General features: G+C 38.2%; 1 protein-coding gene across 1 annotated transcript in view; it reads left to right on the top strand.

Moving 5' to 3' along the window:
• The window catches only part of AP3D1 (adaptor related protein complex 3 subunit delta 1), a 70,094-nt gene that overhangs the window by 9,761 nt on the left and 41,532 nt on the right, over window positions 1–18,801 (top strand). The window contains exons 2-3 of the mRNA XM_050934469.1: window positions 17,643–17,738; window positions 18,391–18,471. Coding sequence (XP_050790426.1) covers window positions 17,643–17,738; window positions 18,391–18,471 — 177 coding nt within the window. The remainder of the gene's footprint in view (window positions 1–17,642; window positions 17,739–18,390; window positions 18,472–18,801) is intronic.

Genomic DNA, 18,801 nt, shown 5'->3' with positions numbered 1-18,801 from the left:
AAAAGCTTGGAGAAATTGGATTAATAGAATAAAGTCAAAATGTGAATGTACTGAGGAAGTAGGGTCACTGTTTATTAGGACTGGCCTATACTGGGAACTTAATTGGCATTGCTGTGTTGCGCAGGTGGTATAAAAAATCTTCATCCCTGAGTGACGTAGTTAAACAGACCTAACCTTCAGCGTAGACAGCACTAGGGAATGGAAGATTTCTTCTGTGAATGTAGCTACCCTCTCTCAGGGAAGTGGATTGCCTATGCCAGCAGGAAAACCGCTCCAGTCAGTGTGGGTAGAGTCTACACTGAAGAATTACAGCGGCACGGCTGTAGCCCTTCCAGTGTAGGCAAGCCCTTAGCCTTATAGCATCCAAGCAAAAATTTAAAAGTATAGAACAGTCCTGGAATATTGTAGGAAGCTAAAAAGTCACTACATGAAATAGCCTGTTAGCCAATGTCTTTAATACTTGGAGGATAGAAATACCTTTTTAATTAGGCATCGGATAAAATGTGGCATGGGGGAGAACAAATATGCCTCCATTTTTCCCATGTAATGCCCTCAAATGTGTATTGTTACTGGCAGAACTTGGGTCCTTACATTCAACTCAATGGCATTTCTGTTTGTCAGTATGTAACACAATAAATTAGACTGCCACACCAGGTCAATTCTGCACCTCAGGGAATGTTCTAAGCATCAGTGGGGAAAAATGGGGACCTATGAAGCCTTTGCCAGCTATGTAACACAACCACAAAGAGGTCGTGGAGGTGCTGAGTGTACAGCTGCAAGGAATCCCTGGTGTGCACAATAAGCTCTGCCTATACAAGGTATTAAATGGTATGTGACCTCCCCATCCCGCTTATATCACTATTTGTATATTGCTTTTCAATTAATATTGGAATTGTCTTGTTAATAATTTTGCTTAGCATATTCTCACTTGAATTATTAGTATTCTACAAATATTTTGTGTTTTGCCTGTTTCACAGGTGTATAAACAGTTTGGAAGTTTCCTAATCAGCCTCTTTAAGTGGGAACGAAACTAATTTTTCACCTGCCTAATTGTCTCAAATCTACTGATGGGAAAACATGAGTGTCTGTAAACTCTTGACTTTCCTTGCAAGCAGCCTCTAGTTTACAAGATATCTTAAAATAAAATTGTTATAATGAAATATTTGTTTTGATTGAAATTTCACCTGGGAATCAAATAAGCAGTTCTCATGTAAACTAGGCCATTTGGAGTCTAACTGCAGATTCCGACACCTGTTATAAAAGACAGCACATGTATTACCGTTTAAAATGGCAGGTGGTATCAACAATCTCACTTTATATGGTCTCTGGGTTTTTAGGAATGTATCTTATTTTACAGTCTACTTGCTCTCCAGTAACCCTACAGGTGAGAACAGTTACTGGAAACTGATCCGCCTTTTATTTTTGTCTACAATGTGAATAGTGCCTCTTAACTTGGACTTTGTATTTATTAGCTGTCTGGGTAGAACTAACAAAAATAGATCAATAGGATTCTCTCTTTAGGCCTTCATACTATAAGCAATAGCCTAAGAAATATAATTAATTTTTCTCATTCCAGAATGTTGTTGTACAGGCAGAATCTGTAACATCTGACCCATTGCATTGCTAAACCTCATCTCACTCTTTCTACTTTATTGTAATAGGTGTACTTGCATATGGGTCTGAGTCTAAATCAATTTGGAATTCTACTTGTATTGAAACTTGTGCTCCAATGTGAGAGATGGGTTCATTCTTTAATATTAAGGTGATAATTTATGTAGTAGGACATGCAACCACAAGAAGTTTCTAGATTTTGGGCTATTACACCTGTAATGCTTTTATTGTGATGCTGTAGAGGCAACCATTCAAAGAAGCAGCATGAATCTGAAGTCATTGATACCATGATTTTTGCTTTTGACAGACATCATAGAAGTTATTTTGTGTTCCAAGTGGATGTTGGAGGGCAATCAGTATTTACAAACTGCAGAAAAGCAGAATGGTGAAGCTAGCTTCTTATTTTCAAAGTTCTAAGGAGATGTTGTAGTACAGGTGTGTTTGGTTATCTGCAAGACCCAATCTTTGCTGGCATGCAAGAAACCCTGGAATTAGCATTTTCATACAGTGTTATTGTTTTGCATTGGCATAGAGTGATGAGATAATTAAAACTTCTGTACCTAAAGTCAATCTTTCAGATAGTCAACCACTGTATTTGAAGTGTTTTAAAAAAAAAATCATGACCTCCTGCATCCACTCTTAGAGAGAGTGTAAAAAATATATCACTGATAAACCTATGGAACTTGTCTGTTTCAAGAGGTTGATAGAAAATACTTGACTTTGAAGTGGTGGTGTGTGGGGGACAGTAAGGGAGTGAGATTTTTGTTTCAGAATGCAATAAAATTTTCAGTGCCTCATGACCCTCCCTAGGGGTCATGATCCACTGGTTGGGAAATGCTGGTGTAGACAAATGCTTTCCAGAGTATTTAAAGCTGCAGCCAGATTCTTTAATGGGAAAGGAGTGAGATCAAGTAGAATGTGTACTGTATCTGAGTGCTATATGATGACTCTAGTTTTCCTCAATACATTTCCAAAGCTGTAAAAGGATATGGTCAAATAAGAGAGATTTATTTGTGTAGTTTTTACAATTAAAAATTAACAGACCCCTTTTTCATTGGGATAGTCTTGATGAATTTAAAATCTTGAATGATGACTTTACCACACCAACTAGTCAGTACTTTATCTATTTGTAAATAGCACTTGCTCTGCATTTGAGAGGATCTATATTGTTACAGTAAAAGTTGAACTGCTCATTTTTAGAGCAACATGCCAGGAGTCACATTATTCATTGTCAGTACAGAAAGTAACATGCTAGCTGTGAAGATGTAGTTGTACCTTCAAAAATAAATAAATAAATAAATACTGAACATCAGTTTGTAGGTGAAATAAATCACAGTTTTTAAAACTTGGCTTCATTGCCTGTGCACCAGGAATTGTGATCAAGGTTTCTGATGCAGTCCTGAGTGGTGGTTTAAACATTCAACACTATATGTGATTACACTGGTCTACAATTTTTGAGAAGTCGTCTGCTTCAGAGATAAAATGTGATACTTATTATATATTTTGATGTGCTGAATTCAAATATGACAATTAAAACAACTGGCTACTGTTTCTAAGATATTTAAGTTTTTTTACATTTTATGTCTATGTATATTGTGTAGATAGTAGAGTTTTAATCATAAATTGTAAACCTAGGTCTTTTCATGTGTTTATGGTTGCTTTACATGATGATATTTCACCTGTCTTGTTTAGTAACACTTTAAAAATCAGCAAAAGGGTTATATAAATAAAATTTATTATGAAACAAAAGGCAAAAAAGTATTACGTACATAGTTTAGTCCTATTCAGTATCTACTCGGCGCTTCTTGGCTTGTCTCTTGTATTTGTTAAATGGAGCATCTCTTGTCGCTGTCCAGCAATAGTCTGCAAACATTGATGGGCTCCATTTGCCCTGATAGCCTGCCAGGAGATTCCACTGCTGTAGTCTGGAGCCCAACAGCTCTGCCTTACTCTTGGGTAGTTCCAAATGCCTGACAAGGTCATTCAGTTCACCTTCTGTTATGAGGTGTGGTTCAGAGGAGGAGGATGGGAGAAAATGTGGGTCCTGTGACATTGATGGTTCAGGACCAGAAGTTTCATCCTCTTCCTCTTCCTCGTCTGACTCAAGTGAGAATGATTCTGGTGCATCAGGAACCGGCAGTCCTTCTCCGTGGGGTACTGGGCGTATAGCTGATGGAATGTTTGGATAATGCACAGTCCACTTTTTCTTCTTTGACACACCTTTCCCAACTGGAGGCACCATGCAGAAGTAACAATTGCTGGTATGATCTGTTGGCTCTCTCCAAATCATTGGCACTGCAAAAGGCATAGATTTCCTTTTCCTGTTCAACCACTGGCGAAGATTTGTTGCACAAGTGTTGCAGCATATGTGTGGGGCCCACCTCTTGTCCTGATCTCCAATTTTGCAGCCAAAATAAAGGTGATAGGCTTTCTTAACCATAGTGGTTATACTGCGATTTTGTGATGCAAAAGTCACTTCACCACAAACATAGCAGAAGTTATCTGCACTGTTCACACAAGTACGAGGCATCTCTGTTCACTTTGGCTAAACAGAAATGTGTCCCTTTGCAAAATCAAACAGTGACAAATAAGAGAGCACGACACTGTATGATTTCTAGAGCTGATATAAGGCAATTTGTTCAGCAGAGTGATGTAAGCTTCGTTATGATTGCATCATCTATGACTTCTAGGAATAACATGATGCAATTCATATCATGTATGATGCAATACCAGCTTCAGATTGCATCATTCATTGTTTTGCCTAAAAAGCAAGTACTGTCCAAACCCAGTCATAGATTTATTCATAGATCCAGTCAAAGATGTATTTTAGTCATTTCTGGTTTAAATTGAGATCCCTTCCCTTTATAACTCACTTATCCTCCGCCATTCGCAAGTCAAGGGTCGTATATACTGACCCAATAGCGTATCTTGAAAACTAGAGCCAATCAACATTTTAAGCATCATTTTCGTTCTCAGTGACCCAGAATTAGTAAAGTTGGACTACATTTATTTCAGAAGCATTTTGGCTGTAGAGCAGTTATAAAGTTAAATCTAACCAGCCATGCAAATGTTGGCTTCATAGAGACCACGAAGCATGCAATACAGCAAAGATGACATCCTTCCAGTTTATAGTGCAGCTGCCTTACAGGAAGACACCTCTTAAGTTCTCTAATACAAAATCATGCTGTATTTCAGAAAGAGGATAGAATGAAGCTGTGTCTACACTTAAAGCACTACAATAGCACAGCTGTAGAGTTTCAGTTTAGACACTACAGCAACAGGAGAGGTTCTTCTGTCACTATAGGTAATCCACCTCCCTGAGATGCATTAGCTAGGTTGATGGAAGAATTCTTCTGTTGACCTAGTGCTGTCCAGCTGTGGGGACTAGGTCATCTTAACCATGTTGCTCTGGGGTGAGGATTTTTCAGTGTAGACCAGCCCTGAGACGGCAAGGTAAAATGGCAAAGGCTGACCTTTAAGTATCAAATATTGATCACTGAAATATAATTCCTCAGTACCACAAGAACATTGTATTAATGCAGAATATTAAAACACACTGTAGGGCACATGAATAATTCCCTGAGATTCTAAAGATTAATTTTGGTAGCAAAGTCAGACCTACTGTAAATGGTACAATAATATAAAATATTTCTCCCCTAGCAGAACACAAATATGGCCTTTTTTTAAAAAGCCCTCTCCAATCTGAACAGAAAATCTAAGGTTTTGTTGATTCGGCTTATTTTGCATCAGTTCACGCTGGCAGCTTGATGCCAGTCTTAAGGAATTGGTGCTGTACCATAGTTCTACCACATTTATGTTCTGTCACATCCCAACTTGCTTAAAGTTCCGTGAAAAGTATAGTGAAGCTCCTGTATGTATTTCTGTGGTTGGCAGATAACTCTTGGTGTAGACTTTTGAGTCATAAAGGTTTTTTAAGGAAGGGTTCTGGCATAATCTTTCGTGAGGGCAAGTAGTACAGTTAATTACCTTTATTTTTGGCATTTTAAGAGGTTTAGAGGGTAACTGAAATTTCTAAGTTGTAAATTCTTTCTGGGCAGGGATTGTATTTCATTATTTGCATGTACAGCACAATGGGGCTCCGTCCGATCACTGAGTGAATTTGCTACTGTAATGCCAATAAAGTAGTCTCAAGGCCACATCTTCAGCAAATATAAATTTTCATAGTTCCTTTGGCTTCATTGGAAGATCTAGCCCAGTGTGTACCCAAGATGAACAAAAATTGGCAAAACTTCTCTTCAAAAGTGAGCTCGATTTCTGATGGTACACCAAAACTAAATCAGATACATTTGTGGAACACCTGGAGTAAAAAACCGTGAACAAATCTCTCATACAGTATTATATTTGACAGTATTTTTTCTATTTTTAAAGTTAAGTTGTAACTATCTTGCTACTATTGTTAATGACAAGTTATTCAAACTACAGGCTTTTAATCTGATTTGTTTAGCAGTGTTTGCTGTTAACTTATATTTCCTCTGGACAATGAAAATATGCTGATCAGTTTTACTTCTGTTCATTGTCCGTTATTACTTAATTTTGCCTTTAGTTTCTCCTGCTCTGTCATACTGCAGTGTTTGAGTTTCAAACTCTGTAGGAGATTATTGGTTTGTGTAAAACTTTGTCCTTTAAATCCTAAATCTTGAACCAGATTTGTTCTAATGATTATTGTGTGCCCATGTGAAATGCCCCTTTCTTTGAGAGAAGCCAAAGGCCATGCAGGCAACTTCTGCTATTTATTTACAGCTCTGCTTCATTGGATTATCTGGCAGCAAACATGTCACCAGCATAGATGAGATGTATTTTATTTAAAGCAGAAGCAGTTTAGAGAGTGGTTTTGCTTCCAAGCATTGTAGTACTCTCAAATGGCTAGTATCCAAATAATATTTCTTAAGGCTGTCAAATAGAGCCGATGATGATTTCTTGGTTGCCATTGCTATAGGCTTTTCAGAAATCATATGACAGGTCATGTGATCTCACGAATCAAAGCTTGCACATTGTTAGGAGCTCACTTTGTTAACTTTAGACAAGGCTCTTGAGTTCTATATTCCTCCCTCCCCTCATCTAGAATGTTTAAATAAAAGCAGATGAAACACGAATGAGGTTTTATAGATGACCTCAGTTCTTTGTTCCCATCTTCCTACTTAATTCTTCCTCTCCAGCTCTTGGCTGTCTCTCAACCATGATATGGGAACCACTTATTTGAGAAACCATCTCACTTGTTAGCACATTCGCAATATTAACCAGTGTTCACTGCCCCTCCCAAAAAACAAATAATCCTATGCCAAACAGTTTTTCAAGTCTGAAAAGAGAGAAGTCAGATACTCCATGAAGTATTGATCTTAGTTGAGGACACTTTGTTATCATACTGATGGGCAGCAGTGTAAAACCCTAAGACAAATCAATAGTAACAGATCCAGTGGGGTTGGGGTCTGAAGAATTAATCGATACTAGGGATTAGTGCAAGGCCTTGACCTCAGGCCTTTCTCTGCCTGTGATGTTTTGCCAGAACATAGCAGCCTTAAGGGCATGATGCAAGTTGCACTTACTTTAGCAACTTTTGATTGATTGTTGTATGGTTACTTGTCCTGTTTTCTTAAAATTACTGACAATGTGTTAAATTTTGTGTAAGTTGCCATGGCAATGTATGCTCTAAAATATTGGTGTAATTTGCAACTCCTCTGAAATACTAAGTAAGCAAATGAGAATAGAGACTTAAATGTAAAGATACAAGTGTTAAATTAGACCGCTGTTCAATAAATGTTAATCAGCTACAAAAATTCACCTGCACTTCAGATGCTTCACTCTTGCCAGGATGAAGTGTGATATTGCAAGAAAAGTGTGACTTGTGAGAAAATGAAACACTGGGGAAATGAAAGTCTGAGTTTGTGCTTTGGTTTCTTACAAAAAACTGTTCGGAAGGGATTGTGACAGTCAAAGATCTGATTTATCCATCCTGTCTTTGCCCCTCCAATATAATCAATTTCATATTTCTGCATTAATTTGAAATATTTGCACTTTCAGGATGAGTTCTTGGGACTCTCAGAATTTAGGCAGTTTCCTGAATCAGTGTTTGTACATCTTTATAAGTGTAGAAATAATGCTTACCGTGTGTGTGTGTGTTTGTGTGTATAATATACAAAAAAAAGAGAGAGCTGTTATGACTTCATGCTCTATCCCCAGCTTTGCTAAGTCATTACTATGTACATCTCCATTTTTCACGTGAATTTTTGCTTTACTGCCATGAAAATGTTTTTGCAATCTTTTTTCCCGTTTGTTTTCTCATATGGTTCTCAATCACCAAGGTGATTACAGCAGTGTTTTGCCTGGGGAGTGTTCCTCTTGGGATACCAGCCAGATTAAAGGATCATAAGTATTTTTACCTTTCACTTAATATGAAGTCTCTTTTTTCCTGTATAATTCTATCTGTAAGTTTCAGCTTTTGACTGCAGTTGTCCATCTTTTGCTGGATTTGCAGTGGTCTACTAAAGCATAGAGATGCTTCTATTAGGGCTTGTTGTTTGTGGCTCCTCGGGTTCTTAACTAGCTCAAAGATTGAAAGGTCTATTTTAATGACCTAGTTTGTGCCCCAATATATGGTGGTCTTACATGGGTCACCTGAAAGGCAAGATGCACCTGTAAGTCATGATATTTATGTTTTAATTAACTAGCCAGAACGTATGAGCAACTGACTAGCATGCTTGGATCACTTGAAAAGAGGCTTCTCCGGGAACAAAACAGAATTTAAAAATTGAAGCTCTGAGCATTGTTGAATATGATATTTAAAAGTGTAGTGTGTTCATCTTCTCTGGTAGGGCTAATCTGTACTTGGAAGGAGTGGACCCCAAAATAAAGTGCTTTAAATGAGCTCTGTATACTCCTTTCTGAAAGCACTTAGCTGCATTTAATGTATAGCACCTTTTGATCCCAAAATCTCAGAACTGCTTCACAGAAAACTAAGGGTATGTCTATACAGCCGCTGGGAGCGTGCCTTACTCGACAGGCAGGCAGATGTGCAGTGCACTAAATCTGCTTGAGCTAGTGTGCTAAAACAAGTAGCATGGTCATTGCACCACAGGCCAGCTGCTCAGTTACGGACCCAGTGTGTCTGTCATGCTTGAACTCGGACTGCTACCCTGTGCTGCAATGTTCACACCACTATCCTTCACGCAGTAGCTCAAGCTGCACTAGCATGTGTCTGTCTGCCTGGACTGGGAGGCACCCTCCCAGTTGCCTCTAAATCCCTGTGAGGTTAAGTATTAAATCTATTTAGCAGACTGCGATACCTTATGCTAATCACTTCTGTATAGCCCTATCAATGAGTCAGTAGTAGAGCTGGGAATAGAACACAGGAGTCCTGTCTTCTTATCCTCTGTTCTAACTAGAGATTCTTCTTTTGGTAACTTCCCAGGCGCTGTTCGGGGATTCCCACGCCTGTAGACTTCAAAAAATGAGTGGTGTTCATCATAATAAGTTAATGATTATTCAGTTTTCTACTCTCTATTTCATTGTCGGAATTGTGCAGCTTGAAGGTAGCAATGGAAGGATCTGATCATTCTCTTTGAAAATACTCTGAAACTTAACATCTGATGCTTTAGAAGCCAAACAAGTTATGAGTTTGAGAACCGGGATGAACTCCTGCATGGTCTGTTCCTCCACACCTTTCATTCAAAAACTGTCCCCTTTAATATGGTAACAAGTGTGGCTTGGACAGGGTTCTTGGATATACAGATGTAATGGAAAGCTAAATAGATCAATTTTTTCCATATTCCTCATTCACAGACAGTGCTATTCCACAGAGATGAACAAGTTAATACCTACTGATCCCTTACTGTTTTCTTTTTATAGGGTCTTTTGTTTCTTGTATTGTTAGTAGATATTTTGGAATGAAGTGTTCTGCTCCCCCAAAACTTAAGTTCAGATTTGCTATATTAAATCTGATTCTTCATTTCTAGTACACTTAGATATTTTTTCTTCAAAGGAACCTTATTGAACTCATATTAATCTAATGGGGCACCAGCTAGAGATTTACAGTAGGCGCTGTACAAATAGGCTGTAAAAATTCACATCAGGAACAAGTGATCTAAAACTGCATTAGAGATTTATAAGTGAAATCGAAGATAGTTACAGAGTGGTTCGTGCTTTGTCATCCTTCCCTTACCTCGTGCTATTCAGTGCCACGTAACCCACAAGTTGTACACTCGGGGCTTGTCTAAACACAGAGGGCTAGTCTACACTGGCAAGGCTAAAGCGCTGTCACAGCAGCACTTTAATATGGCTTGTGTAGTTGTGGCAGAGTGCTGGGAGAGAGGTCTCCCAGCGCTCTAGTAAAACCACCTCCACGAGGGGTGTAGCTACCAGCGCTGGTGCACTGTCTACACTGGCGCTTTACGGCGCTGAAACTTGCTGCGCTCAGGGGAGTGTTTTTTCACACCCCTGGGCGAGAAAGTTGTAGCAAGTAAAGTGCCAGTGTAGACAAGCCCAAACGTTGTGCTGATTTAACTATACTGGTATAGTTCATGTGGTAGAGGAGTCCTCCTAGTATGGACAATATGGGAGTTGTCTCTCTCTCTTGTGGATGTCTATAGTGAATGATGGCTTAGGTTGTAAACTAAATGAAATACTTTTGTGTTCACCACTACTCTCATTCTTAAACAGTGAGGGTATGTCTACACAACAAAGAAAAACCTTTGGCGCTAGACGCCTGTGAGGTGGGAGTGTCCCACAGCTCAGGCTCCAGTCCAAGCCCAGAAGTCTTACACAGCAGTGAAACGGCCCTTGAGCCCCATGAGCCCGAGATGGCTGTCCTGTGCCAGGGTTTTTTTCTTTGCTGTGTAGACATAACCTGTGAGCCTTAGTGAAGGTCTGTGTCCCTAGATGGCAGCTTTCACTTTGAATGTGCTCTGGAGAGTCTTTCCTGTTCTTGCATTTTTGTTTTTAATGGACATTTATAATCAATTAAAAAAAAAGCTATCAGCAAGTGGACAAAATTAGATGCATCGATCAGTTTCTTTGCTTACTTCTCTTGTACTAATTTGAGTGATATATAGCTGCCAGAAAGAATGGGACTTATTTGGTATTCTGAGAAACACAAGATGAGCTGGGGATTTCTTTTCAAATTCTCTTTGTGACAAACATCTTGTCACCAGACTTTTCCTGACATGACCTCTGTTTGCTTCATAACAGAAGAATAAAAGCATACATGAGCACTAAAATGTAATAGCCCTGGTATTAATGGACCTCTAGCACTTTGTGAGACTTCAGGCCAGAAGCAAAATGAGTTGAGCTGCCAGAGGTTATTAATGGCAATTAAATATATTCCTTGGCTTGTTTTCTTTGTTTCACTTCACCATTTAGTTGTTAGATATAGGTTGTGAAAGAGGGACACTGACTCACAATTTCACGAGAATGAAATCTGTAACCACAAAGTAGGGAATTAGCTTGCGTTTTCAAAGATAGCTTTTGCATTCCAACGGTAAGCTCTTAAATCAGATGTGAAGATTCCATGGGTTTGTTTTGATATTGCCCCCTGACCTAAAACCCCTACACTTTATTTCCTTGATTAAAAACACGGAATAAGCCAGTGAGTGGAAGTTGGGAGGATGACAACTGGCAAAGGTTTTCTGAAACAAAATACTCTTCAATAAGCTCTTGGGGGCAGGGGCTTATTTTTGTTATGTGTTATAAAATGCCTAGGATAATGGACTCCTACTCTATATGATTGGTTTCAGAGTTGCAGCCGTGTTAGTCTGTATCCGCAAAAAGAAGAGGAGTACTTGTGGCACCTTACAGACTAACAAATTTATTTGAGCATAAGCTTTCGTGGCTACAGCCCATTTCATTGGGTGCATAGACTGGAACATACAGCAAGAAGATATTTATACAGACAGAGAACCTGAAAAGGTGGAAGTAGCCATACCAACTGTAAGAGGCCAATCATTTGAGATGAGCTATCATCAGCAAGAGAAGAACAACTTTTGAAGTGATAATTGAGATGACCCATAGAAGGTGTGAGGATATTCAACACGAGGAAATAGACTCAATTAGTGTAATGCCCAACCATTCCCAGTCTCTGTTCAAACCTAAGTTTTTTGTTGTAAAATTGCCACCTTCAAGTCTGTCACTGATTGGCTAGAGAGGTTGAAGTGTTCTCCCACTCGTTTTTGAATGTTATGATTCCTGATGTAAGATGTGTCCATTTATTCTTTTGCATATAGACTGTCCAGTTTGGCCTGTGTATATGGCAGAGGGGCATTGCTGGCACATGATGGCATATATCATGTTGGTAGATGTGCCGGTGGACGAGCCCCTGATGGCGTGGCTGATGTGATTAGGTCCTATTATGGTGTCACTTGAATAGATATGTGGACAGAGTTGGCATAGGGCTTTGTTGCAAGGATAGGTTCCTGGGTTAGTGTGTGTTGTATGGTGTGTGGTTGCTAGTGAGTACTTGCTTCAGGTAGGGAGGCTGTCTGTAAGCAAGGACTGGTCTGTCTCCCAAGATTGGGATCCCTAGGTGTTACTATGATCCAAATAATTCACTTGTAAGCATATTTATTCCTCAAATGTAAAAAGACGCACATTGGCCAAAATGAAAAGATTACAATTCTGTAAGTAAAACACAAGCACAATAAGTTACTAGTTTACTAACTATTAGGCTTATGACTTTTGGACCTGCGCTTAGATTCTGATATACAGTAGAAACTCAGAGTTACAAACATCTTGGGAAGGGAGGTTGTTCGTGATTCTGAACAAAACATTATGGTGGTTCTTTCAAAAGTTTGCTCATGAACATTGACTTAATACAGCTTTGAAACTTTACTGTGAAGAAGAGAATGCTGCTTTCCCTTTATTTTTTAGTAGTTTACATTTAACACAGTAATGTACTATTTACTTTAATTTTTGGGGGTGGGGGGGAGAGAGGTGTCTCTGTTGTTGCCTGATTGCGTGCTTCCAGTTCCAAATGAGGGGTGTGGTTGACGGGTCAGTTCATAACTCTGGTGTTTGTATTTCTGAGGTGCTACTGTGCTTTCAACTTGTATGATTTTTCAGCACCTAATCTGTTAAAGGTTCAACCAAGCCAATCCAAATGTGCAAAAACTCTCATGACTGCTGATCTGGGAGGACAGGAGTGCAGGGGTTGTAAAAATAGCCAATGTTCTGTGCTCAGTTTCATGAACTGTGGTTTTCTGTCACTTTGATGCAATGAACTATGGCACAACCACATTCACAAATATTAATTTGAGGTAGAAATCTGTTTTTTCAATTTTTAATGCTACAAACGAGGGAGGGAATTTGGGATTCAGGATTTTGCTCTTGTCAGTCATGTTTAGATTGAGCCCAGATACATAAAAGCCAATGCAGCAAAGAATCCTGTGGCACCTTATAGACTAACAGACGTTTTGGAGCATGAGCTTTCGTGGGTGAATACCCACTTCCTGAGATGCATGCATAAAAGCCAATGTTCTTTTCTGTTTAGAAACCTGTTATGAAGACTTACCAAAGACACATGCAAGCCATTTAATCATTCAAGTATGGTTTTCTTTATTGACAGCGTGGGGGATATTGTCTTTCTCTCAGGGTCTTGTCAGGCTTAATTTAATGTCCACAAAGAGTTTTGAGATATTGCTGGAATGGTGTCTGTTTTCTTGGGCTGAGGAAGGAGGATCTGCATTATAGTCCTGGCATTAAAAGCTAGCACTGATGTTGCTTGCCAAGATATGGGAACTAGATACGCATGCAAAAGATTCAATGACGTCTGTTCCAGCACACTGCTACGTGAACATAAAATATTTAAGGCAATATATTGCCTAAGAGTTCAGTTGCCCGTTGTATAAGAGAATGTGAGCATCTCCTGTCAAGTGCATATTTACAAATATCAAAAGTTTTAGTTTAAATTCTTAAATTCTGTTTTCTTTACAATCTGTCTGAATGGGATTGTTTTCTATATAGTCTTTTGTACTGTGGATATTTTGAAACAGATATTTACAAAACAATTATTGTGATACTCAAAATGCAGTGTCTGAAGGCAAACTTGCATCCTAGGACATTGAGACAGTGAGGTCATAGTGTTTTAAATTCTACCTGGATACCCCTGCAGACAGAGGAAACCTTTGTAGAATAAATAACTTAATTATAGAGACCTAATGTTTAAGATTACAGTTGAGATTTGTGCTTTAAAGCAGGGCCAATCTATCTGTCCTGGGCATTTGTGAATTAATTTGGTCTCCGAATTTGGAACAATGATTAATAAGAATATTGAATATAATATTACTAAGAAAATGTTGGGCTGACAAAGGAAATTAAAAAAAATTCTCCTTTTTAAAAAATGTGCTTGACTTTGCATTTTTTGGGTTCCTCTAGCTAAGCAATCAGTCAACACATGCTGCAAACTTCATTCTTACCTGATCTTGAATATTGCAACTTTTAGACGTCTTAAATTCAGTAAAACTTTTTTCAACTTTTGATTAATTCGAACTTGTTCATTATATCTCATTTTATCAGAATAAACTTATTACAGCATTAGGTGACATCACTGTTTAGGGCCTCAAGATCTTGTCAAGGTCTTTCAGCAAAGGTAGGGAAGTGAAGACCCGATACTTTGATCTTTAAAGGGAAATAAAGCACAAGGGTTTTGTTTACGTTGTAAAAGGATAATAATTTTTTTTGCTTCATAGTTCACCTTAAAGGGAAACTGTCAGTTTAAATCACATTATAAAAAAATTTCAGTACTACTGATACTAACATTTTAGATTGAGTGAAAGAATTTTAAATGATCTTCTTCATTATTTATGCTGTCTTCTGTATTTGCATTTGTGTGGACAACAAAGTCGTTTTCACTTCTGTTTTAATCTGCTTCATTTTAAAGTACTGCAAGTTCCAAACACAGCAGGGGGATGTTGCTATATAAAATCAAAGCTTTATGGTGGGCATTTTAAATAAAAACTAGGTTTTTATTAACTTTTTGCTTTTACAAAAAATGAGTTTTAGATCAAATTTGAGTGGAACATCCCTTTTAAAACCCTTTTGAACATAGTTTCAAGCTCTAGAAGTGGAACCCAAGTTCCAGCCTTATTCATCATTCTATCTTTGTCAACATTGTCCCTCCTGTTACTTTTACTTTAATCGTATTTTGAAAGAATGAGAAATCACATCAGCCATACTATCAAAGGCTCGTTCACCTGCACATTTACCAATGTGATGTATGCATCATGTGCCAGCAATGTCCCTCTGCCATGTACATTGGCCAAACCGGACAGTCTGTACGTAAAAGAATAAATGAACACAAATCAGATGTCCAGAATTATAACATTAAAAAAACAGTTGGAAAACACTTCAGTCTCCCTGGCCACTCAATTACAGACCTCAAAGTCGCAATATTACAACAAAAAAAGTCAAAACCAGACTCCAGCGAGAGACTGCTGAATTGGAATTAATTTGCTAATTGGACACCATTAAATTAGGCTTGAATAAAGACTGGGAGTGGATGGGCCACTACACAAAGTAAAACTATTTCCCCATGCTTATTTCCCCCCCACACTACAGTTCCTCAAGTGTCCTTGTCAATTGCTGGAAATGGGCCATTTTCATTACCTCTACAAACGGTTCTTTCTCTCCTGCTGATGATGGCTCACATTAACTGATCATTCTCCTTATAGTGTGTATAGTAACACCCATTGTTTCATGTTCTTTGTGTCTGTCATCTTCCTACTGTATTTTCCACTACATGCATCCAATGAAATGGGCTGTAGCCCACGAAAGCTTATGCTCGAATAAATTTGTTAGTCTCTAAGGTGCCGCAAGTGCTCCTGTTCTTTTTGCAGATACAGACTAACACGATTGCTACTCTGAAAGCTAAAATAAATTATTAAATTACAAATATCTGCTACTGAAGCTTTTGTCTTACATGATTTGCTTTAAAAGTATAGGTCAATTTCTTGAAATTAAGTCTTTTTTTCCCTAAATGGCTTGTGTATGTGGAAGGGCGATAACATTCATGTTTTAATTCCCCTCCAAACTTCTCATTGCACTACCCAATGGCTGCAAAACTGTGAGGGCTAGCTGAACTGACTAGAATCAGAAGTGATCAACTTCTGTTTTTCTCTCTTGTAACTTACAAATTTTGTAACACTTTGTGAAGATGGTAAGCCAGCAGAACTGTTCCCAGATGGATCTATGCTTAGTAATCTTGTATCATGACAAAGGTTTCCAGTGTAAATGGTGCTATACCTCTCACTATAGCTATGTGAACTGTCACCATAACGCTGCTGCTTTGGAATGTGAAGCCCCTAAATTAATATGCAGTTGCTACTTGCCCTAACTAGGATCACTCCATGGTTTGTTTTTGCACTACAAATGTCTTTTTCTTGTCTGGTTCTGCAATTTTATTAAAGATAATACAGCCTCCCTACTTCACTATCTAGTGGCTAACTCCCATGACTTGAAGGAAGGGTATCATTCTAGCATTCTAAAAAAAGGCCAGAGAACAGTCAGGATTATGCAGTAATTCCAGTATAAAGAGGAGAAATATTAAATAATGGCAGCAAACCAATGGATTTCCATAGCCAACATTTCTCAGATATAACTTGCTGTAGGAGGTAAGTTGCTAGGGAGAACTACATATTAATACTAGGTAATTCAGATATCTGTTTTTGACTAGATTCCTCTGACAGTTAATTTATATGGAATAATAAATACCCTGGTGTGCATGTGGCTTTTTTAGGGAAGGCTTTTTTTCCTCCTTTGAAATCTTGGGTAGTAACTTGTAGATGCCTTTATAATATTATTTTAATAAGAGTTAATCATAATGAATTGAAAGAATATCCAACTGAATTAAAGCCAACTTATAGAGTAAAGTATCTGTTTCAACCGACTTCTTAAAATGAAGTGTGTGTGCAGGAAAGACATGGCACGTACATGATCCTTTAGAAAGAAATAGTCCCCAAACACTTAGCTGAAATGTAACAACATTTGGATCTTCAGAGTTTCTGAGATATACATATGAGTAAGCAGGTGCAACAGCTATCAAATACTATAAATGGCAAAGTTACACCCCTCTGACTGTAAAATTCCCAAACTATCAAGGCAGTAGCCCAAATACTGCTGTCTAAAGAGTAGAAATCAGATTAAATTAAATTTGCTTCAGATTTACCTCCTAAAACTCTTGTGCCCTGGCCATTTGGTAGGAATAATAGGAATGTGGGCTGCATGTTTGGGGTACTGAATGTATAAATACACAAAGAAAGACAGAGTTATTGGCTCCCTCTGGAGCTGGTGGCTTATTCAGCTTAATTAGGAGATCATTTGGGGGTAGGGATACTGAGAAACAAATGCCTTAAGTTGCTCAATAGTGACCCCTTCTGGCAGTAGCACTGAAGGGCTCCAAAGGCGGTCCTGTCTAATTTTCAGCTGGAACAATTGTGGCTGTAACATGGATAGTTAAAGATGTATGATGAAGCATTTCAAAATGGGATCCTTGATGTGTAAGTGGTTCTATTAAAAAAATATAACTGAGTAGCCTACAATTATTTTTAATCAAGGAAACTAATATTGTGCTTTCTGTAGTGCCTGGTATCCTAACTTCTCTTGGCACACAATAAACAATTGTCCTAACTCCCCAGTGAGGCAGATAACTAGTATGATCTACAAATGCTGAAAGTAGAATCCTGATGCTAGACTTCTGCTCCTACTGTTATATTCACAACCTCCTAAAGCTTCTTTCCTGTTAAGCTTTTAAAGAGTGGCTCTGGGCTGAATTGATTTATTCACAGGAAATTGAAAATAGATTTGAAGAAACACTTCAGCGTACTTTTGGCTGTAACATTTAGCATAATGGTTTTGACTGGCAAGTAGTTTCTTCAGAATTGAATGCTTATCAGAACACAGTGGGTTATTAAAATTTGTGACAAATTGGAAATGAGCAAACAAAGACTAAGGTCAGGTGCTGCTAAAGTACATGTAAGCTGCAGGATGAAGAATGGGGTCATGTAACTGAGTGTAACTTTCTCTTCCCTCAGGCAAAGTACATCTCCCAGTGCATCGATGAGATCAAACAGGAGCTCAAGCAGGATAACATTGCAGTGAAAGCAAATGCAGTTTGCAAACTTACATATGTAAGTACCTTGCTAGGGTATAATGTAACAATACCTTTTATTTTACTCTCTTGCTAACTTCCAACTGACTGTGAACTGTACCTTCAGTTACTTTTCTTAGTTTTACTTATGTAATATGACTTAAGCATGATTTTTTCTGAAAGCGGTTAAAAGGGTCACCAACTAAAAAAAATCTCACTCATCTTTGGAGAATACTTACCTATGGATGTTACAGCATTTTTAGTGCTACTTGAATCTGAAAGGTTAGACCATTTTTTTTCATGTTTTGACAGCCCTTCATACATAGAAGATTTTGCCATTTTTTTTCGTCTATAGTCAGTCAATTTCTCTTTGCATGGGCCTTTCGTGCAACAGCAGAAAAGAGAAACAAATTAAATATGTGATGTACGAGTAAGTTTAATACCTGAAATTACTCTTTTTGGACACTTGCTTAATTAAAAGGGACTTTTACTTGCAGCCTTTATATTCTGTGGGTGTGAGAAGATAAAATTAAATAGTCATGTGACTTTTCAGGTGTCCAGAACATGTATTCTGTAGTAATATTACTGTACATTTTCAACTTGTAAGAGTTATCCTGTTTTTTAAAATTTCCTGGCTATATTGGGTCTCGTATTTTGAAGTGTGATTTTTTTTTGGTCTCCTTTTCTAACAGTTACAGATGCTGGGCTATGACATCAGTTGGGCTGCATTCAATATTATTGAAGTAATGAGTGCATCAAAGTTTACATTCAAAGTAAGTGGTCTGTATAATTGAGTATTCCAGCCAACACATCCATTATCAACCTTTGCTCCTGGCAGTCGGACAGGACATACAACATCAATATTACTTTCTTCAACCAGACATGCAGGGTATATCCTTGTTTGTGATAGCCCTGATCTCTATTCTTCTGTTTAGGTTGCTTAAGGCTGCTCATCAGTTGGTGTATTTTCTTTTATTACTTACATTTTTTTGGAATTTTTTTTCATGAGTTAGTGTCTGAGGCTGGGAAGGGCCACAGGCTAGCCAAGGAGGGCTGGACAATGCTTCTAGGCTTCCAGTTGTTAGAATATTTCTCAAGAGCCA

This window comes from Gopherus flavomarginatus, chromosome 24 (genome assembly GCF_025201925.1).
Source record: "Gopherus flavomarginatus isolate rGopFla2 chromosome 24, rGopFla2.mat.asm, whole genome shotgun sequence".
In the NCBI taxonomy this organism is placed as follows: domain Eukaryota; kingdom Metazoa; phylum Chordata; order Testudines; family Testudinidae; genus Gopherus; species Gopherus flavomarginatus.
The sequence above is the reverse complement of the archived record's forward strand: the minus strand, read 5'-3'. Positions and strand labels throughout refer to the sequence as shown.